The sequence below is a fragment of the Larimichthys crocea genome, chromosome III (genome assembly GCF_000972845.2).
Source record: "Larimichthys crocea isolate SSNF chromosome III, L_crocea_2.0, whole genome shotgun sequence".
Classification (NCBI taxonomy): domain Eukaryota; kingdom Metazoa; phylum Chordata; class Actinopteri; family Sciaenidae; genus Larimichthys; species Larimichthys crocea.
In genome coordinates this window covers 49899192-49915187 of record NC_040013.1, presented here as the reverse complement: position 1 = coordinate 49915187, position 15996 = coordinate 49899192, and the positions used below count along the sequence as shown (strand labels likewise).

Sequence of the window (15996 nt, the reverse complement as noted above, 5' to 3'; positions counted from 1 at the left end):
CACACATGCATGCTAATAACCGAGGATATAAAGAGGTTAAAAAGGTGAAATAAAGGTTGAAGTAAATATGAAAGTTATTATAGGCCCGGCTTAAAATGTGAAACATTAAAAAAATAATAATGGCAGGTGGGGGTCCCTGTTCTGTTTGTCTCTCGTCCAAGGGGTCCCTGCGCTGAAAAAGGTGAAGAGCCTGATATAGAGCATGTATTTGTTTACTCATCCCTGCTGCAGACTGTACGGTGCAGCTCATTTACATGACAGAGCAGCGGGCTCTCACACTCCCACCTCTACATGTACAGCGAGCGTCGTCCAATAAAAGAATGCTGCCGCGAGCAGTCAGCCAATGAAGACAGAGCATTTCCGAGGTTTTCCGCTTTCCCCGAAACTTCTTGACAGATCCGACTTCAGATTGAGAGAATTCAAGATGGCTGCTCCAGGTAAGAGTTGAACTTGTGTCTGAATTGTATTAAAACGCTTTTGGCGGGAGGAGGCTTCGCCGTTACCGCGACGAACGCGTAGAAATGAGTGCAACTCGCTGTTTTCCGCCTGTCAGTGAGCTGGGTCGGTGTGTCGTGTAGTTTGGGTCGGCACCAGAAGCAGACACCGAGCTGACGCGGTGCTAACCCCCCCCTCTTGCCTCCCCACCCCCCTCGAGCTGGCTAACGTTAGCAGGCTAGGAGTAGCATGAAAGCTCTTGAGTTACACAGCGGAGCTAGCCGCTGGGTTAGCCGGATAATCTGCAGTCACCGTTCAGCCGGCTAGCCGCCACAGTTTGAAACCGAGCTGAGAGGAAACCTTTGATAACTTTAGCGTTACACTGCCTTTGAGTCACTTGTTACGTACTTACCACCCTTTTTAAAAGCAAGCTGGCTAGTTAGCTAAAGTGGTTTTAAGTAGGCCCCCCCCCCCCAGAGAAACATGGCCTCCTAAACTCCAAATGTTGCACAGTGGGCAAATCCCATGCTAAGCTAACCGTGGCTAGCGTCAGCTAGCCGTAGCATCATGAGTAGTTAGCAAGTTTGCAACTTTGATTGTTGGAGCTTCGTTTCAGGCACAGTTAAAGCTCCCCCGGGCGGGTCGCTGCTTAGATTATTCTGGGTGAGTTATTAATATTTCTTGGCTCTTAAACATCGTTTGTCGGTGCCGCTGGATTACACAGTTTGAGCGCCGGTGCGTACCAATCTTGTATCAACTGTGGCAGTAAAATGTTTTCCTCCTCAGTGACAGTTTCTGTCTGTGTGACACTGACCAATCGAGCCATTAGCGTGCATCAGTGTGTACCGAACAGTATTTTCAGTATGAAATCAAGATCATCACTTCTGTCCGTTTTTGTTATGCAAGTCATGCACCCTTGTCTGTTCGGCTTGTCAGCATTTTTAGCAGCTTTTGGCATCACCACCATTCTGTCTGTACAAATAAGGGCAGGAGAGAGAGAGAGAGAGAGAGAGAGAGAGAGAGAGAGAGAGATGCGCTACTTCCTCATCCACTGTCCTTCCACCCCACAACGCTGCTCATTCAGTGTAATAATTAAAAGTATTAAACAGCAAACATCTGCCACTGAATCAGCATGGTCTAATCTTTTTATCATAACTTGTGTTTATTGTTTAGTGCTCTTAATGCTGAGCTGACCGGTTCCTCTTGTCCAACACATTTCGTTGTATTGTTGACCCTGTGCACATGACAAATAAACCTGAAACTTAAGCTTTTGCACATTATTGATATAGTGTAAACTGGAGAACTGAATTAGTTTGTTTCATGATCTTTTCTTCTTCTTTTCTTTTTATATATTTTTTGGCCTTTTCAAGCTTTATTGTATAGATGCATCTGAAGAGTGACAGGAATGTGGAGAGAGAGAGAGAGAGATGGGGAATGACGTGTAGCAAAGGGCCGCAGGTCGGATTCGAACCCTGGGCTGTTGCATCAAGCACTGAGCCTTTTTATGGGGCGGATGCTCTACCAACTGAGCTAAACGACACCCTTCGTGATCTTTTCTGATATTGATTTGTCTTTTAATTAGAGACATTTCACTTTGTTTTGTTTGCTTAGTTTTCCTGTGATCATGTAAAGCTTCAAGGATATTTGGTGTGGGTGCAGTGATCGTCACTGTGAGCCGCAGTTTGAAAACGTTGTTGTTGGTTTTGTAACCATAAGGACTTAGCTACACCAAGTGTTTCTCACATTTGAGTCAACAACATAGCAGCGAATAAGTCAGTCAATAAGTCAGCACTACGCTGCTTGCATTGCATTATAAATTAGCCCCAAATCACCAAAACAGCAGCATAACACTGTCCTAAGAGATGTTCTCTGTTTCCTTATTTCACTTTTACTAAAACTGTGAATGTATGTGTCATCTACACTCTTAACCCGCTGTGTCATCATGATATCTAAAACTGAAAATACTCTTTTCCCAGCACTCGCATTCATTTTCTTCACATGAGAGGTGTGTTATGTCCAGACTGAAATATCTGTCCATGTTGTTGCAGGTTCGAAGTAAAGGGCTAACTCTTCTGGATCCCACGGTGCATGAAGCTCTCCTGAGGTTGTGGTGTTTAATTCCTGCGTCCCCCAGCGCCTCCTGTCTCTCATCATGTCCTCCACCTCCTCCTGCTCCTATTCCTCGGGAGAGACCAGTCCAGAGGACGTACCCCGAGGTGGGGGCACCATCCGAGTCTACCTCCCCAACAAACAGAGAACAGTGGTGAGATGATTGGCTGTGCACAGCACACTTTTACATCCAGCAGATATAAATCTGAAGCATGCTGTAACTGGATTAATCAGTGAGAGTTTACCATCACACCTCTGAGAGAGTTCTGGGAGCACTGTTTGTTGTAAGTGTAAATACTCACACAGAATTTGACATCTTTCACTGGTTGTTAATGAGTAAGCAAGAGGACACTCAGTGTCAGGTCTCACAGATGGTGTGTTTGGATCGCTATCGTAGAAATGCACATATAATTATGAAACATCTTGAGTCACCATTGTGGTTGACTGACATCCCACAATGTCATCTAAAGAGCTTCGTTGTGCTCAGGATAGGTATCTAGCATTATTCTGGGGGGAAAGGTTACCCGTCATGTCACGTGAACTTGATCTGCAGCTCATCATAATTTCAGTTAAGGCAATAAAATTATCCTGAAACAGGATTGTGAAAAAATGTTGATGTGGATATGTTGATGACGATAATAAACCTTTTCTCCATGGATAGACCTAAGTCAGGTTGTGAAAGGTGTCGTAAAATTAGTTACATATTCAATAGTATCTAAAGCACTGAAATTATTTGAAGGAGAAAAAAAACTCCACCCAGCACCTTTCCTCCTCTTATGCAGTCTGCTGACACACACACGGTTTGCTGCTGGAGAAAACTCTGGTAATGGATTCAAATAAAATCTAACTCCCCAGTTACCCTGTCATTCTGTGTGCAGGTTGTGTTTTAACACCAGTGTTGGATAGGAGGTTAGCGTGCAAGTGTTAGTTTAAATGTACAGTGTGAGTCATTTACTGCTTTAAAGAAGAATATGACTAAATACATGGGATGAACTATAGCAGCAAAAATCATTCACCAGAAATGACACAGCATGTCAATATTAGCTTTATTCTTAAGTAACTAGTGCTAGTTGCAGTCATTATCAAATCATACATTGTGATCAAAATGGAAAAAAAATAGTCCTGATAATATATTTTGCCATGCTTTCAGTATGCCTCCTTGTTACCTGTGCGTACCTAAATGAATGTCAGTTCAAAGGCACACTTGCTCAAACAGAGTTTCTTATTCTCAGGTGAATGTTCGTCAAGGACAGACCGTGCACGAGAGTCTAGATAAAGCACTCAAAGTGAGGGGCCTAAGCCAAGAGTGCTGCGCTGTATTTCGCCTTCTGGAAGGGTAAGATTGCATTATTGTCTGCTGAATGTCTTCCCTTACCATGTAGAGAGAAAGGGTTGTATTCCTCATTGCCTACATGAAAGATGAAGAGACAACAGCAAGCGATTGTTGTAAGTTTCAGATAAACAGATTGTACAGTGTGCTCTGTAGATAAATTGTAAAATATAAAATATGATGTACTATCAAAATGTATAACAATGTAGACAGACGGATATATACATTTATATATTTACTTTAATCAGTGAAGACACATTATTGTTAGGAATCTTAAACATGTGATGTGTTATGTGGGAAACTAACTGTTTATCTTTACCTCTCCAGTCGTAAGAGACTGACGGATTGGGACACAGACATCACTCCTCTGGTTGGAGAGGAGCTTTTAGTCGAGGTCCTGGATGATATTCCCCTCACCATGCACAACTTTGTAAGTAGCTGTCGAACACACAACCCTGTTTACATGTTTATGGCTTCTCTAAAGTCTTCTGTTTGTTTTATCTTTAAATAATGTAGGTGCACGGGGGACAGACACAGTCTCTATACTAAAGGACTGGGTGGGCAACTGCTCTAATGGAGGCGCAGAGAAGCGTGTAAGACTGCAGCTCTGCTTCCTGGTCTCAACTCTGGGTTGTCGACATGATTTTGGTCAGCTAATAAACTTGGCCATATTTCTAGATATGAGAGCTGCTCCATCCAAAGTGGGATGGATGCCGTCTCTCCCAATCAGACCAGGTTTTCCCCAGAAAGGTGTCCAATTGTCTATGAAGCCCACATCGTTTGCTGGACACCACCTCGACAGCCAGCGGTGAAATGACGACATGCGGCTAAACATGTCATCACTGGTCACATTGGGGAGGGGACCAGAGAAAACTACGGAGTCCGACATCGTTTTGGCGTATTCACACACCGATGAAACATTAATTTTAGTGACCTCCGATTGGCGTAACCGGGTGTCATTACCGCCGACGTGAATAACAATCTTACTGTATTTACGCTTATCCTTAGCCAGCAGTTTCAAAAAAGACTCGATGTCGCCCGCTCTGGCCCCCGGGATGCATTTAACTATGGCCCCCGGTGTCGCTAACTTCACGTTTCGGACTATGGAGCTGCCAATGACCAGAGTTGGCCTCTCAGCGGGTGTGTCGCTGAGCGGGGAAAATCTGTTTGAAACGTGGAGCGGTTGGTGGTGTACCGTGGGCTTCAGTTTGGGGCTATGCCTCCTTCGAACAGTCACCCAGCCTCCCGGCTGCTCGGGAACTACCGGGGGACGGCTAGCTGAAGCTACCTGTGGCTGTACCGCACCGGCTACAGGGGACTGGCTAACTATCTGAGCTACTGACTGTTCGGTGGTGCGGTACCGTGCCTCTAACTCACTGACCCTCGCCTCCAAAGCTACAAATAAACTACATTTATTACAAGTACCGTTATCACTAAAGGAGGACGAGGAGTAACTGAACATGTGGCACACAGGACAGGAGAGAGCAGGAGAGGAGAGAGGAGAGGAGAGGGACGCCATTGCTATAGCTAGGCTAGTTAGTGTGGCTAACAGAAACTGGAGAAACTATCAGATTGTAGTTACTAGAGTTCAGAGAGCTGTTTATGCACAGACAACAGTCCAACAGTTTAGGAACAATATTTCTCATTACACAGCTGCAATGAATGTGTGGGTTTCATCATTGACAATCCATACTGTCATTAAAAGATTCAGAGAAGTTTGGTTAAGCCTGTGCCATTTAAAGAGAGACAGTTCTCAACAACATCCAGAAATGCTGCAGACTTCTCTGAACCAGAGCTAATTTGAGATGGACTGAGACTGTGCTGTGATCTGATGAGTCCATTTTTGAAATTGATTTTGGAAATCTTGCACGTCAAGTCAGTCAGCACCTGTGATGGTTTGGTTTTGGGTTACTGCCATGGTACGACGTGTAACTTAGGTACCAATGAAGGCACTGTGTTTTAGAGTACCATTTGCTGCGTCCTGCATGTTACAACAGCATGGCTACATTATCAAAGAGTCCCGGTACTAGACTGGCCTGCCTGCAGTCGAACTGAAAGGAACTGGAAAGAACATGATTCTCAAAATTCAACTATTAGTGTCCTCTGGTCCCAAACATTACTGAGTGTTGTTAAAAGAAAAGGTGACGTAACACATACATCCAAACATACTGAAGTGTATCAGTTTGAACAGTAAAGATCTTTGTACTGTTAAATTGAACATCAGTCATTGCATGATGTTCTTAAACATTGCTGCTGTAGGAGTGAGCGTGTTGTGACCTTTTTTTTTTTTTTTTTATCTGCGCAGGTACGAAAAACCTTCTTCAAGCTGGCGTACTGTGATTTTTGCCACAAGTTTCTTTTTAACGGCTTCAGATGTCAAACATGTGGCTACAAATTTCACCAGCACTGCAGTAGCAAGGTCCCGACTGTGTGCGTGGACATGGATACAGTGAGCAAACGGTGAGTTGGGGTTCAGTACATGCAACAATTGTTCTGCCAGTGTCACATCATAATCACTTTGTTTATGAAAGAAAACAACATCAACCACTGCTCTGCTTTGTTACATGTATCAGATTATGGCTACTGTTTTTCTTATTGGATGGGCCAAAAAGGAAAGTTTGTCACCTTGTTTTCATGATGTCTCTTTGGCCTTCTCTCACCCCTTTTCCTCTCTGATTTTTCCAGGTGTGACCCCAATACCTGCACAGATGAGTTCCCACGGATACTATTGCCAGAAAATTCCCCATCACAGAGCAACCCAGCCTTAACCCCAGAGCCTGCTGGGTAAGCTCTCACACTTAAACCAAAGACGGTATACTATCAGTGTTTGAATTTCATATTCCAGTACAGATCGTGACCATTGTACTCGTTCACACAGGATGGACCTCCTGTCCCCGACCTCGGCCTTTCGCTTCCCCATACCAAGCGGAGATTGTCAGTCTCTACAGAGGCATCGCTCCACCTCCACTCCCAATGTTCACATGGTCAGCACAGTGGGCCCTGCTGGTGCCAGCATTATAGAGGTCAGTGTTACTGACTGTGGTGCCCCAAAAATGTTCAGATTTGCTAACTTTTTCATACACTTGTTAATGTAGTGTTAAACTCATGTTGTTGTATCGACTCTTTGGCTTCCAGGGTAAACACACATGTATGTTATATTCACACCTGTCCAGTGCTTGAAATTTAAATTTACTAGCCTGTGTTTTTGTCTCTTCTCCTTTTTAGGAAGCACTAAAATTAGCAATAGGTATGTTTTAAGATTTATTTTCATTTTTTTTTCTTTCCCTGTTTCACTTGAAATTTTACACATGGGTTTATTCTCCATTTGAAGTACTCTCTTTTCTTGCATGCTCGTTCCTACAGGTCCTGAGCCCTCACCAAAGCCCTCCACCAGCCCACCGTCTTCTCTTGGCTCTCCAGGGAGGAGACCGCCCAAGTCTCCTTCAGAGCACAAGGAGCGCAAGCCCTCCTCATCAGACGACAAAAAGAAAGTGGTATGTGGTTTTCATAGATCACACAGGCCTCTTGAGAGTTCATAGTGACACCGAAACCCTCAAAGGGACATTCACATATTGGTGGAGCAAAACTTCTAGATATACTTATGTGATGGTTAGTACTTCAGAACATTCAAATCATGTGTTTTTTCAGCATCGAGGGGGTTATAGAGACTCAACTTACTACTGGGAGGTCCACTCTCGAGAAGTCAACATTCAGAAGAGAATAGGTGCTGGCTCCTTTGGAACAGTCTTCAAGGGCAAGTGGCACGGAGACGTGGCAATCAAGATCCTTAAAGTGACAGAACCAACGCCTGAGCAGTTACATGCCTTCAAGAATGAAATGCAGGTCTTGCGGTGAGAAGTGCTGTCTATGTTTTACATCACACTGAAAACCTGAAAAACAAGGACACATATAAACCTTGACTTCAGTTCATATTGTTATGGCACTTCTTTTTTGTTTAACTCTCAATAACAATTCAATAACTGTACTGCCATCTTGATCTTATGATGATGAGACAATGGAATTTTTAACATTGTTACCATTTCTGGTCTTTGTAGGAAGACCCGCCACGTCAACATCCTGCTGTTCATGGGTTACATGACTAAGCCCAACTTTGCCATCATCACACAGTGGTGTGAAGGCAGCAGCCTGTACCGCCATCTGCATGTCACAGAAACCAAGTTTGACACTATGCGTCGCATTGATGTGGCCAGACAGACAGCACAGGGCATGGAGTAAGACCTGCTGTTTCACCATTCTCACTCATATGCTACTGACACCTTTTCTGAAGTAGTAGACATTTAGCGTTAATTTGATGCAGTGTTCTTTCTGCACTCTGTGGACAGTGGAAACTATAAATGATCTGATGACTTGCATCACGTTTCCATTTCATGAACTCTAAAATGTGTTTAAATGTTGTTTCAGTCTTGTCTGGCTGAAGCAGAATTTGATAGTGCAGAAAGTGTAGTGTAATAATAGTAAAAGTGAAGAGTGAACACTGAGAGAGCCTCTGAGAAAGTTGACAGCTTAAGACTGTGGTTTTGTAAAATTGTGCAGGGTGCAAAAAGTGGAGTCAAGTTTTGTGGCTCTTCACACACAGCTGACAGTCTTTATTTATTTTTCTTTCAGTTATCTTCATGCAAAGAACATAATTCACCGAGACCTGAAATCAAACAGTATCCTTGTATTGTCCAGTGGAGGCTTTTAACCTTGTAGGTATGTAGACCTTTGTGCTTGGACTCCTCTAGACTACACTGATAACCACAATGATAGATTTGCGCACCATGGTCTGTCGCTAGCAAAGGTTTGACCACAGATAACCTTTTAATTGACAGACATTTTATAGAACAGTCAAAGAATGAGGGCATTAATATGTTTGTGTGTTTGAAATGAAACAATGACTTTCAGCTCTAAGGCTGATGGAGGGTATTGGTACCATATTGGTTGAACAGTTGCACCTAGAAGCCCAGTTTCTATACAGATAACTTATACCATGAATATGTATCCAGTTGTGCGTTATGTTTCCTGAGCTCTGCTGCTAGATATTTTTCTCCATGAGGGCTGGACTGTTAAGATTGGTGACTTTGGCTTGGCCACAGTAAAGGCTCGGTGGAGCGGCTCTCAACAGGTAGAACAGCCCAGTGGATCCATTCTCTGGATGGTAAGCTTTCTACTGTGTACTTTGATTCAACATCCACTGAGATGCTGGATTATCATACAATTATGACATTAAGGAAAACCTTTTATGTTTTTAGACAATTGAAGTACCACTGAAGTATCGACTGAAAGCATGTGCCATATGTGTGGATACCATCTCTTACTAGTTTTTCCAACATTTCTTGCTCTTGCAGTAACCGCTAAATTATCATAACCATTAATGTTTCATTTATTGTGAGATATTAGAAGGTCAGTACATAATTGAAGTGTCTACTTTTGTCTTCCATTTTTTTCCTGAAGGCTCCTGAGGTGATCCGAATGCAGGACAGCAACCCGTACACGTTCCAGTCTGATGTATACGGCTATGGTGTAGTGTTGTTTGAGCTGATGTCAGGGACCCTGCCTTACTCCAATATCAACAACAGAGATCAGGTTACATGATACTACTCTACTTTGTCTTTACACCACACTGAAGCAGTCGGAAGCAGAGTATCTGATTAATTCAATTTATTTTTCTGGAAATCGAGCCAAACAAGTGTCTTCACTTTTAGCTGGCTATCGAATATTAGCATCATCTAAGAACACATACACTACTGTGAGGAATGGAAACAACAGAGATGGACACACAGTTGGTACAGGAGCAAAAGTCTCTCAGACTACTACAGAGGCCTGTGTTCACTTGCTGGTAGGGTTACTGTACCTCAAGCATGGCTGTGTGTTCCACTTATGAGTGGCAGCTAGCTGCCGTGTGCCCTGCAATTGAGATTTTGAGATATGTTACCCATAATTGGAAATTTTAGCTGTACTGTCACATAAGACAAGAGGTCCAAGGGAGACTAAAATGATAATTTTTATTATTGATTAATGAATTTAAAGGATTGTTTAATATACAATCTTCAAATTGCTTGTTTTGTCTGACCAACCGTTCAGTGGGTTTAGCTGGGACTGTTTCCCTACATGAGTGACACTGTCAGATTTCACTCACTGTCTCCCTCTGGCTTTCTTTCTCAGATAATCTTTATGGTTGGACGCGGTTACTTGTCTCCAGACCTCAGTAAGCTGTCTAGTACCTCGCCCAAGTCAATGAAAAGACTCATCATTGACTGCCTGAAGTTCAAACGTGACGAGAGGCCGCTGTTTCCACAGGTAAGGAGAGCAGAGATATAACACATGGGCCACAAACTTAAAACTGCTACCTGCTTGAGTTCCATCTGAAATGTTAGTGTTCCATATGAACGTACTTGTACAAAAACAAAAAACAAATGTCATTGTTGGGAATGCTTCACAGTGACCTCCACATGTGTATGATGATCGTATCTCATTGACAGTTAACCTTTCTGTTTGTTTTTCTTCATCAGATCCTGGTAGCCATTGAGCAGGTTCAAGACCTGTTGCCAAAAATCGAGCGGAGTCGCTCTGAGCCGTCGCTCCATCGGGCCGTCCATGCAGAGGACCTAAACCCCCTCCTCTTCCACACCACCAGGTTGATGCCCCTCTAAGCTTCCCACTGTACTGGGCAGAGAGGTCGTCACCCTGTCCTAAACCACAGCATTCTCATGCCTCAGAGAGGCCACAGGCTGACTGTCCTGATGGGCCGTGACCCCCCCCAACTCATTCCCTGCCCCTGCAGAGCTCTGGGGCTGCAGCAGTCAGCACAAAAGAAGTCTGAGTCTGCAGGAATAACCGTAACACTTTGTTTAGTCTGATAGCAAATCTTCTTTTTCCGTTAAACAAGTGACAAAGATCTGTTCATAAATGAAATAATCTTCTAGATGTTAATATGCCTCCCGTCAGTTTATTGGAGAAAAGCCATCAAACTGGTTGACTAGCATTAGATACCATTAGGTTCCATTTGTTTGGAGGAAAAGTGAAATACAAAATTGTGTCGCCCATTTTCAGTGGTAAAATAGTCTTATTCAGACCTTTTGAGGAGCACTGTGATCATAGCCAAAAACTGAAATAGCTTCATCAGCCATAATGCTGGAGCTGCTGGTACAGGTCACGTAATCAGCTGTCATGCACCCCTTTCAGTCTAATGCAACATTAATGTGGTCAGAGATCCAAGATGTGAAGCTGGTGATTTCAAAGCAAACTGATGTTCGAGGGGTTCTGTTGACTGGACATTTTGTCTCAGTGGAAACTCCACCTGCTTTTCAAATATTTCACTGTTAGAATTTTTGTTAGTGAGAGAACTCATTTAACTACAAAAGTAACCCAACATGAGGAGGAGGAAAAAAATCTAAATGTTGGAAATCTATATGAACTATGCAAAAAGGTTTAAACGACATCCTCAAGGAGGAGCTCGGTTGTCCTTCAAATCACAATGTTTCCAATGTTGCAGTGGACTAAAAAAGTGCATTTGAACGTCTAACCCAGTAGAGCCTGTCACAATTGATTGTAGATCCAAATAAAAATACATTTCTATGACCGCACTTCTGTGAATGGGAAACGTACACCAGAACAAGTTCAAGTGGTCTAAAAACAAGCCCAGCCTTATTTTAAGACACTGTCAGTCCTGAAACACGTTATTTCACGTTACTTGTAATGTTTTTTTTTTTTTACTATACTCCTTCGGCTTGTTGTAAAACAGCATTTCCTTTTTAGGACCAATATTTTTGCAGTGCATCCAAAAGAGTTTGTCGTATCATTGAATTAGTCTTTCTGATCTATAAAGTCTTCAAACTAAACTATCACAGGTTTTGCTGAATATTTAATTTGAACCTGTTGAGAGAAAATACAACCGAAACGTCAGGTAATCATCACAGGCTAACCACTAACACCGGCACTCATGGACATCACAATAACTCAGCTCAATGTATTGATACACACAGGACACTTTGTTGTGTGCTCTCAGCAGAGCGCATATTTAAAGAACATTTTTATTCCACTGATTCCACGAGTTTGCAGGATCAATGACTTTTATGTTTCCTTAAATTTAGTCATCTATAGCATAACAGGGAATTGACACACAGTAGTGAGTTGCAGTCTTAATGTACATGGTTAGTTGTATTGCTGCTACATAGAGTGAGTTTTGTATTCAGTTTTTTGTACACCTCAGAGACGTGGTGTATTGGGACTGAAGTGCACTGACATGGCACACTGCTTCAACAGGTCGAGTCTAGTCTTAAAAGTCCAAATGCTGCAGCATGGATTCACAGATACACACTCACACACACACTTAATTCATCATCAACAGTAATAGTTTAGCACTGTGAGTTACTTTGTTAATTCAGTCCACTTTAGATGCACTGTGGGAGGTGTGAGAAGTGTAATTAATATTTTAGAAATACTTAAGGAATCAGTATGCTTCAAATAAACCAAGCTTCAAGTGTTGAGTGTAGAAGTTGGGAGAGTTGGCCACACCCACAGGCAGGATGACAGAAGAACTGCCATAATATCCACCAGTCTCTCTCTCCAATCAGTGAGTCGTACAAGTCAGGGCGATGGCATGCTTAGCCTGTCTTTGCCCTCCATTACGCATACTGTGATGGTCATTTTGTAAAGAATGAAACAGAGAGCTTGAAAGAGTGCGGCGTATTTTCACCTGGCCAAAAACCAAACAGACTGCTAAGCAGGCATGATTGTCAGATTGTTTGAGAAAATAAACATACCAATTGTCTGACTTGCCTTCAACTCTTCCCACTGTCAGAACAGAAGCTTCAGGCTCTGTAGATGACTGGACAAGCGTTTCATTTGAAACATAATGAGCCCTCACAGTTTGAACAAATCATTCCTCAGGTTTTTGCTGCTTGTCCCACTGTTAGCATTCAGTCATAGCATGCAGTATTCAGGAGGATGCGCTGGACCTGTTGTTGGTCAGAGCAGGGCAGCACAGTGATCTAGTGTGGCATATCGTGGATGTAATGTGTAGAGGCCGGTTGCAGACCTGTTGCATCACCGTACATTAGGATATAAAGTGATCAGAGAAACTTGAACAATGAAAACACACAGCCAGTGTTTCGGCACACTGCTGTCTTTCCTCGCCTGCTCCTCTGGAGAAGAAGGAAAGAACCAAACAGTGAGTTCACGTGGCTCACAGAGTGACGTTAAGCCTGTACCTAGTTGCTGTCTCATGACACAGATACTTGCACCCGCTAGATATCATCATTGTTCAGATGTAGACTACTTTCTGATGCAATAAGTTTCCATTGGACACGTGTAAATAATAACTTTAGATGAAATGCGTAAAACAAGCTGCCTTTCATAACTACTAGTGGTCAAACTAAAGGCTGTAGCTGCATAAAGACTCCCTAAGTTCTGCTGGTGGGTTTGTAATCGTGTGTGCGCTGTCTGACATGGTTATATTTTTGAGGTCAGCCTCCTTGCTGCATTGTGTTGACATTTCAGAGCTTCAGGAGTTTACATCTTTAATACATTTCGGTCCTGATCCCATGAAAAAGCACTACACACCAGTGTGGAGTCATCAGAAGTGTACATGGAGGAGGGCCTTTGCTCTGATTTGGAGCTGCTTTTCTCACTGCGTCCTGTGTGATTGTGACACTAGTGGAAAGTACCGAATCTCCTAAAAAAAAGCTTATCTGTGGTTGGTGTCTCTACTACTAAAAAAAAAAGTTTGGTTGAGTTAAAGCTTATTGTTTGCAGAGGTCTGCTCTGTGTTCTTAGGTGTGTTTTCTTTAGAACTCAACGTGCCTGAAGTTGTTCGATTTTTAGAAACTTGTATATAATAATTAACACAGTTCCTGTCCCGTCATGGAAACGGTTACTTCAGAGAAAAGATAATATACACACTGACTGATAGAACGTTTGTTTGAAAGTTTCTCTCCACTGAGTTTGAAAAGTGTTTGTAATAGTTAAAGGATAGGTTTGTATTTTTTCTGTAACAATACTTTCATGCCATATAGCTACATTATGCCTCGAGTTATTGATTACTGTAACCGTTCCTACTCTTGGCACTGTGAAGTGATCCACTCCTGATGAGACACATCAAAAGTCTCGTCAGAGTCCCAGTCCTTTGTTTGGTGCAGAAATCTGGTTCAAGTCAAATCTAACATGAAGCTGTATCCTAACTTCAGGAGTCACTTCCTTTTTAGTATCACATTCCCTCCCTGTGTTTCCATGGACAGCGTCCTTGCTGAGCTCTGTTTGAGTGGTAGTTTCTGTTGCTGTTTTGTTGCACTAAGAAGAAATGACATCACAGCCAGTATGGCGAGAAAGGACGGCTGCGGCAATGGCTGAGTCTTATGGCATGTGAGAAATGTAGTAAGAGACTTGATAAAAATATTAAACTTATCCTTTAAGTCACTGGTGTTCATAACTCTACCAGTCCCGTACACGCAACCGTAGCCTAACTCACGGCAGGGTCAGATTGTCTGAACTCTTTCTAACCTGTGCGTGCGTGCGTGCGTGCGTGCGTGTGTGTGTGTGTGTGTGTGTTAGATTTAAAGGTAAGAAGTGCGGTAACTATTTTAATATGATCTTTTGGAATGACTCACTTCATGATACTAATGAGTCATGTGGATTCTAGCGTCACACTCGAGTGTAAATGGACTAGTATCAGCCGCGTGGGTGATGTTTCGGGTGGTGTTTGGTGTTCTGTGAATCAGCCTCGCTTCTCTCTATACTGTGTGTGATGTGACTGAGCAATAGGCAGAGTAGATCTTAAGTCAGTCTTACAGGACTGACAGCAGATCAGACATTTAAACCTTGATATTTTAATGTTGTGAAAATAGGGGCTGGGTACCCTAACTGTTCTTACTCATTCCAGTTGTATTGGTGAATAGCGGGTTCAAGGGAACTTTGGTTTTTACCGACAGGGGTTTGTGAACCAGGGTCAGGAAAGACTTTGTTTCTGTCTTTCTCTTATTTATTGATGATTTTCGCAGATGTTCTCATCTGCGGCCACAGCTCTTTAAGGTGGATTCAATGTTTACAGAGAGAGATCACTCTTTGCAACATTCACGTCATCGCGGCGCACTCTCTCTAAAAAAGAATGTTCTTTAGGCACGGTACTGTCTCCTTTCCTTCAAATCACTCTTATTCTGATACCGTCTCCTGCAGGGGCATTTCTAACCACTTTTTGAGCACAAACTAGGTATCAAACTCTCTTAGCAGCCTTTTGTCTATAGGTTTTCACTACAACTTGTTCATGGCAACACTTCAAAATACTGTAAAATGAGTTGTCATACGGTGGGCGGCGTCTAAGTATTTGAATGGCCTGCTGAATGAAACAAACCCATCTTTTCTAAACAAGCTGCTTTTTATAACCTCTTAGCAATAGCATTGACAGAATATCTTTTTTAAATTTCCATAATGCAACATCAGGAGTGTTTTTACAATAACGTCACACCAGATTTCCTGTGAATCGATGTCAGAAGCGAATCCCTACTTAGAGAGGCTCACTTTTTTTGGTTTGTTTTTTTAATCATTTTGGCTCCGTTTTGTGTTAGCATGGTGTCTCCCAAAAAGGACTGTGTTCATGTTGTATCAAAAGGAGGAGGTAACAAGTGCCACAGTTACTGGAAATCCCTGTAAATAATGGACCTGTACGGCTTCATGATACACACAAGATACTGTACTGCTTGCACACGAGGGGGAATACCAGACCTAACACAGCTGTTTGTTTCAGAGAAGAAGAGGATGAGAGAGAGGACTGTTGTTCGGAGTTGTTGTTTTTTCTTCTTCTTTTCATATCTCTAGGTGAATTGCAATACTTGTGTTTATAGTTTCTGAGGTGTCAGGGGTGTTCAGTTTGCAATAAATGGTATATTCTGCTGTGTACAGTTACATCTTTTTTTTTAATTACAAAAATTGTACTTGTTTCTATTTTTGTGTGATGGTTTCAAAAAGAACAAAATTATTTTAAAGTGTAAAGGAAATCTTAGTTGTTGTTTTTTTTGTCTTAAAATATTGATGCAAGATTTATTCTTTAAATAAATACATTTCATCTGTTACTTGCTCTCGTTTTGACCTTTTTTGCACAATTCTGCCTCACTCACATTTAGATTTGT

General features: G+C 42.4%; 1 protein-coding gene across 2 annotated transcripts; it reads left to right on the top strand.

Moving 5' to 3' along the window:
- The first annotated feature begins 218 nt into the window (after positions 1–218).
- Positions 219–15759, top strand: araf (A-Raf proto-oncogene, serine/threonine kinase). Of its 2 annotated transcripts, none has more exons than XM_010745750.3 (16): positions 219–437; positions 2484–2698; positions 3777–3880; positions 4202–4304; positions 6180–6334; positions 6560–6658; positions 6753–6897; positions 7100–7121; positions 7238–7368; positions 7523–7725; positions 7930–8106; positions 8501–8547; positions 8914–9032; positions 9329–9460; positions 10040–10174; positions 10387–15759. In XM_010745750.3, exons 2-16 carry the CDS (start codon positions 2588–2590, stop codon positions 10525–10527), a joined length of 1824 nt encoding a protein of 607 aa, XP_010744052.1. In that variant the 5' UTR covers positions 219–437; positions 2484–2587; the 3' UTR covers positions 10528–15759. The 2 variants fall into 2 exon arrangements, with proteins under 2 accessions (XP_010744052.1, XP_027132324.1); XM_027276523.1 differs by lacking the exon at positions 219–437 and adding an exon at positions 969–1098.
- The last annotated feature ends 237 nt before the right edge of the window (positions 15760–15996 follow it).

Excerpts from the sequence above, each read along its gene's own strand:
- araf (XM_010745750.3), top strand. The coding sequence starts at position 2,588 with ATGTCCTCCACCTCCTCCTGCTCCTATTCCTCGGGAGAGACCAGTCCA. Across the intron at positions 6,335-6,559 it reads ATGGATACAGTGAGCAAACG|GTGTGACCCCAATACCTGCA; the intron begins GTGAGTTGGGGT and ends TGATTTTTCCAG. Across the intron at positions 7,369-7,522 it reads CAGACGACAAAAAGAAAGTG|CATCGAGGGGGTTATAGAGA; the intron begins GTATGTGGTTTT and ends GTGTTTTTTCAG.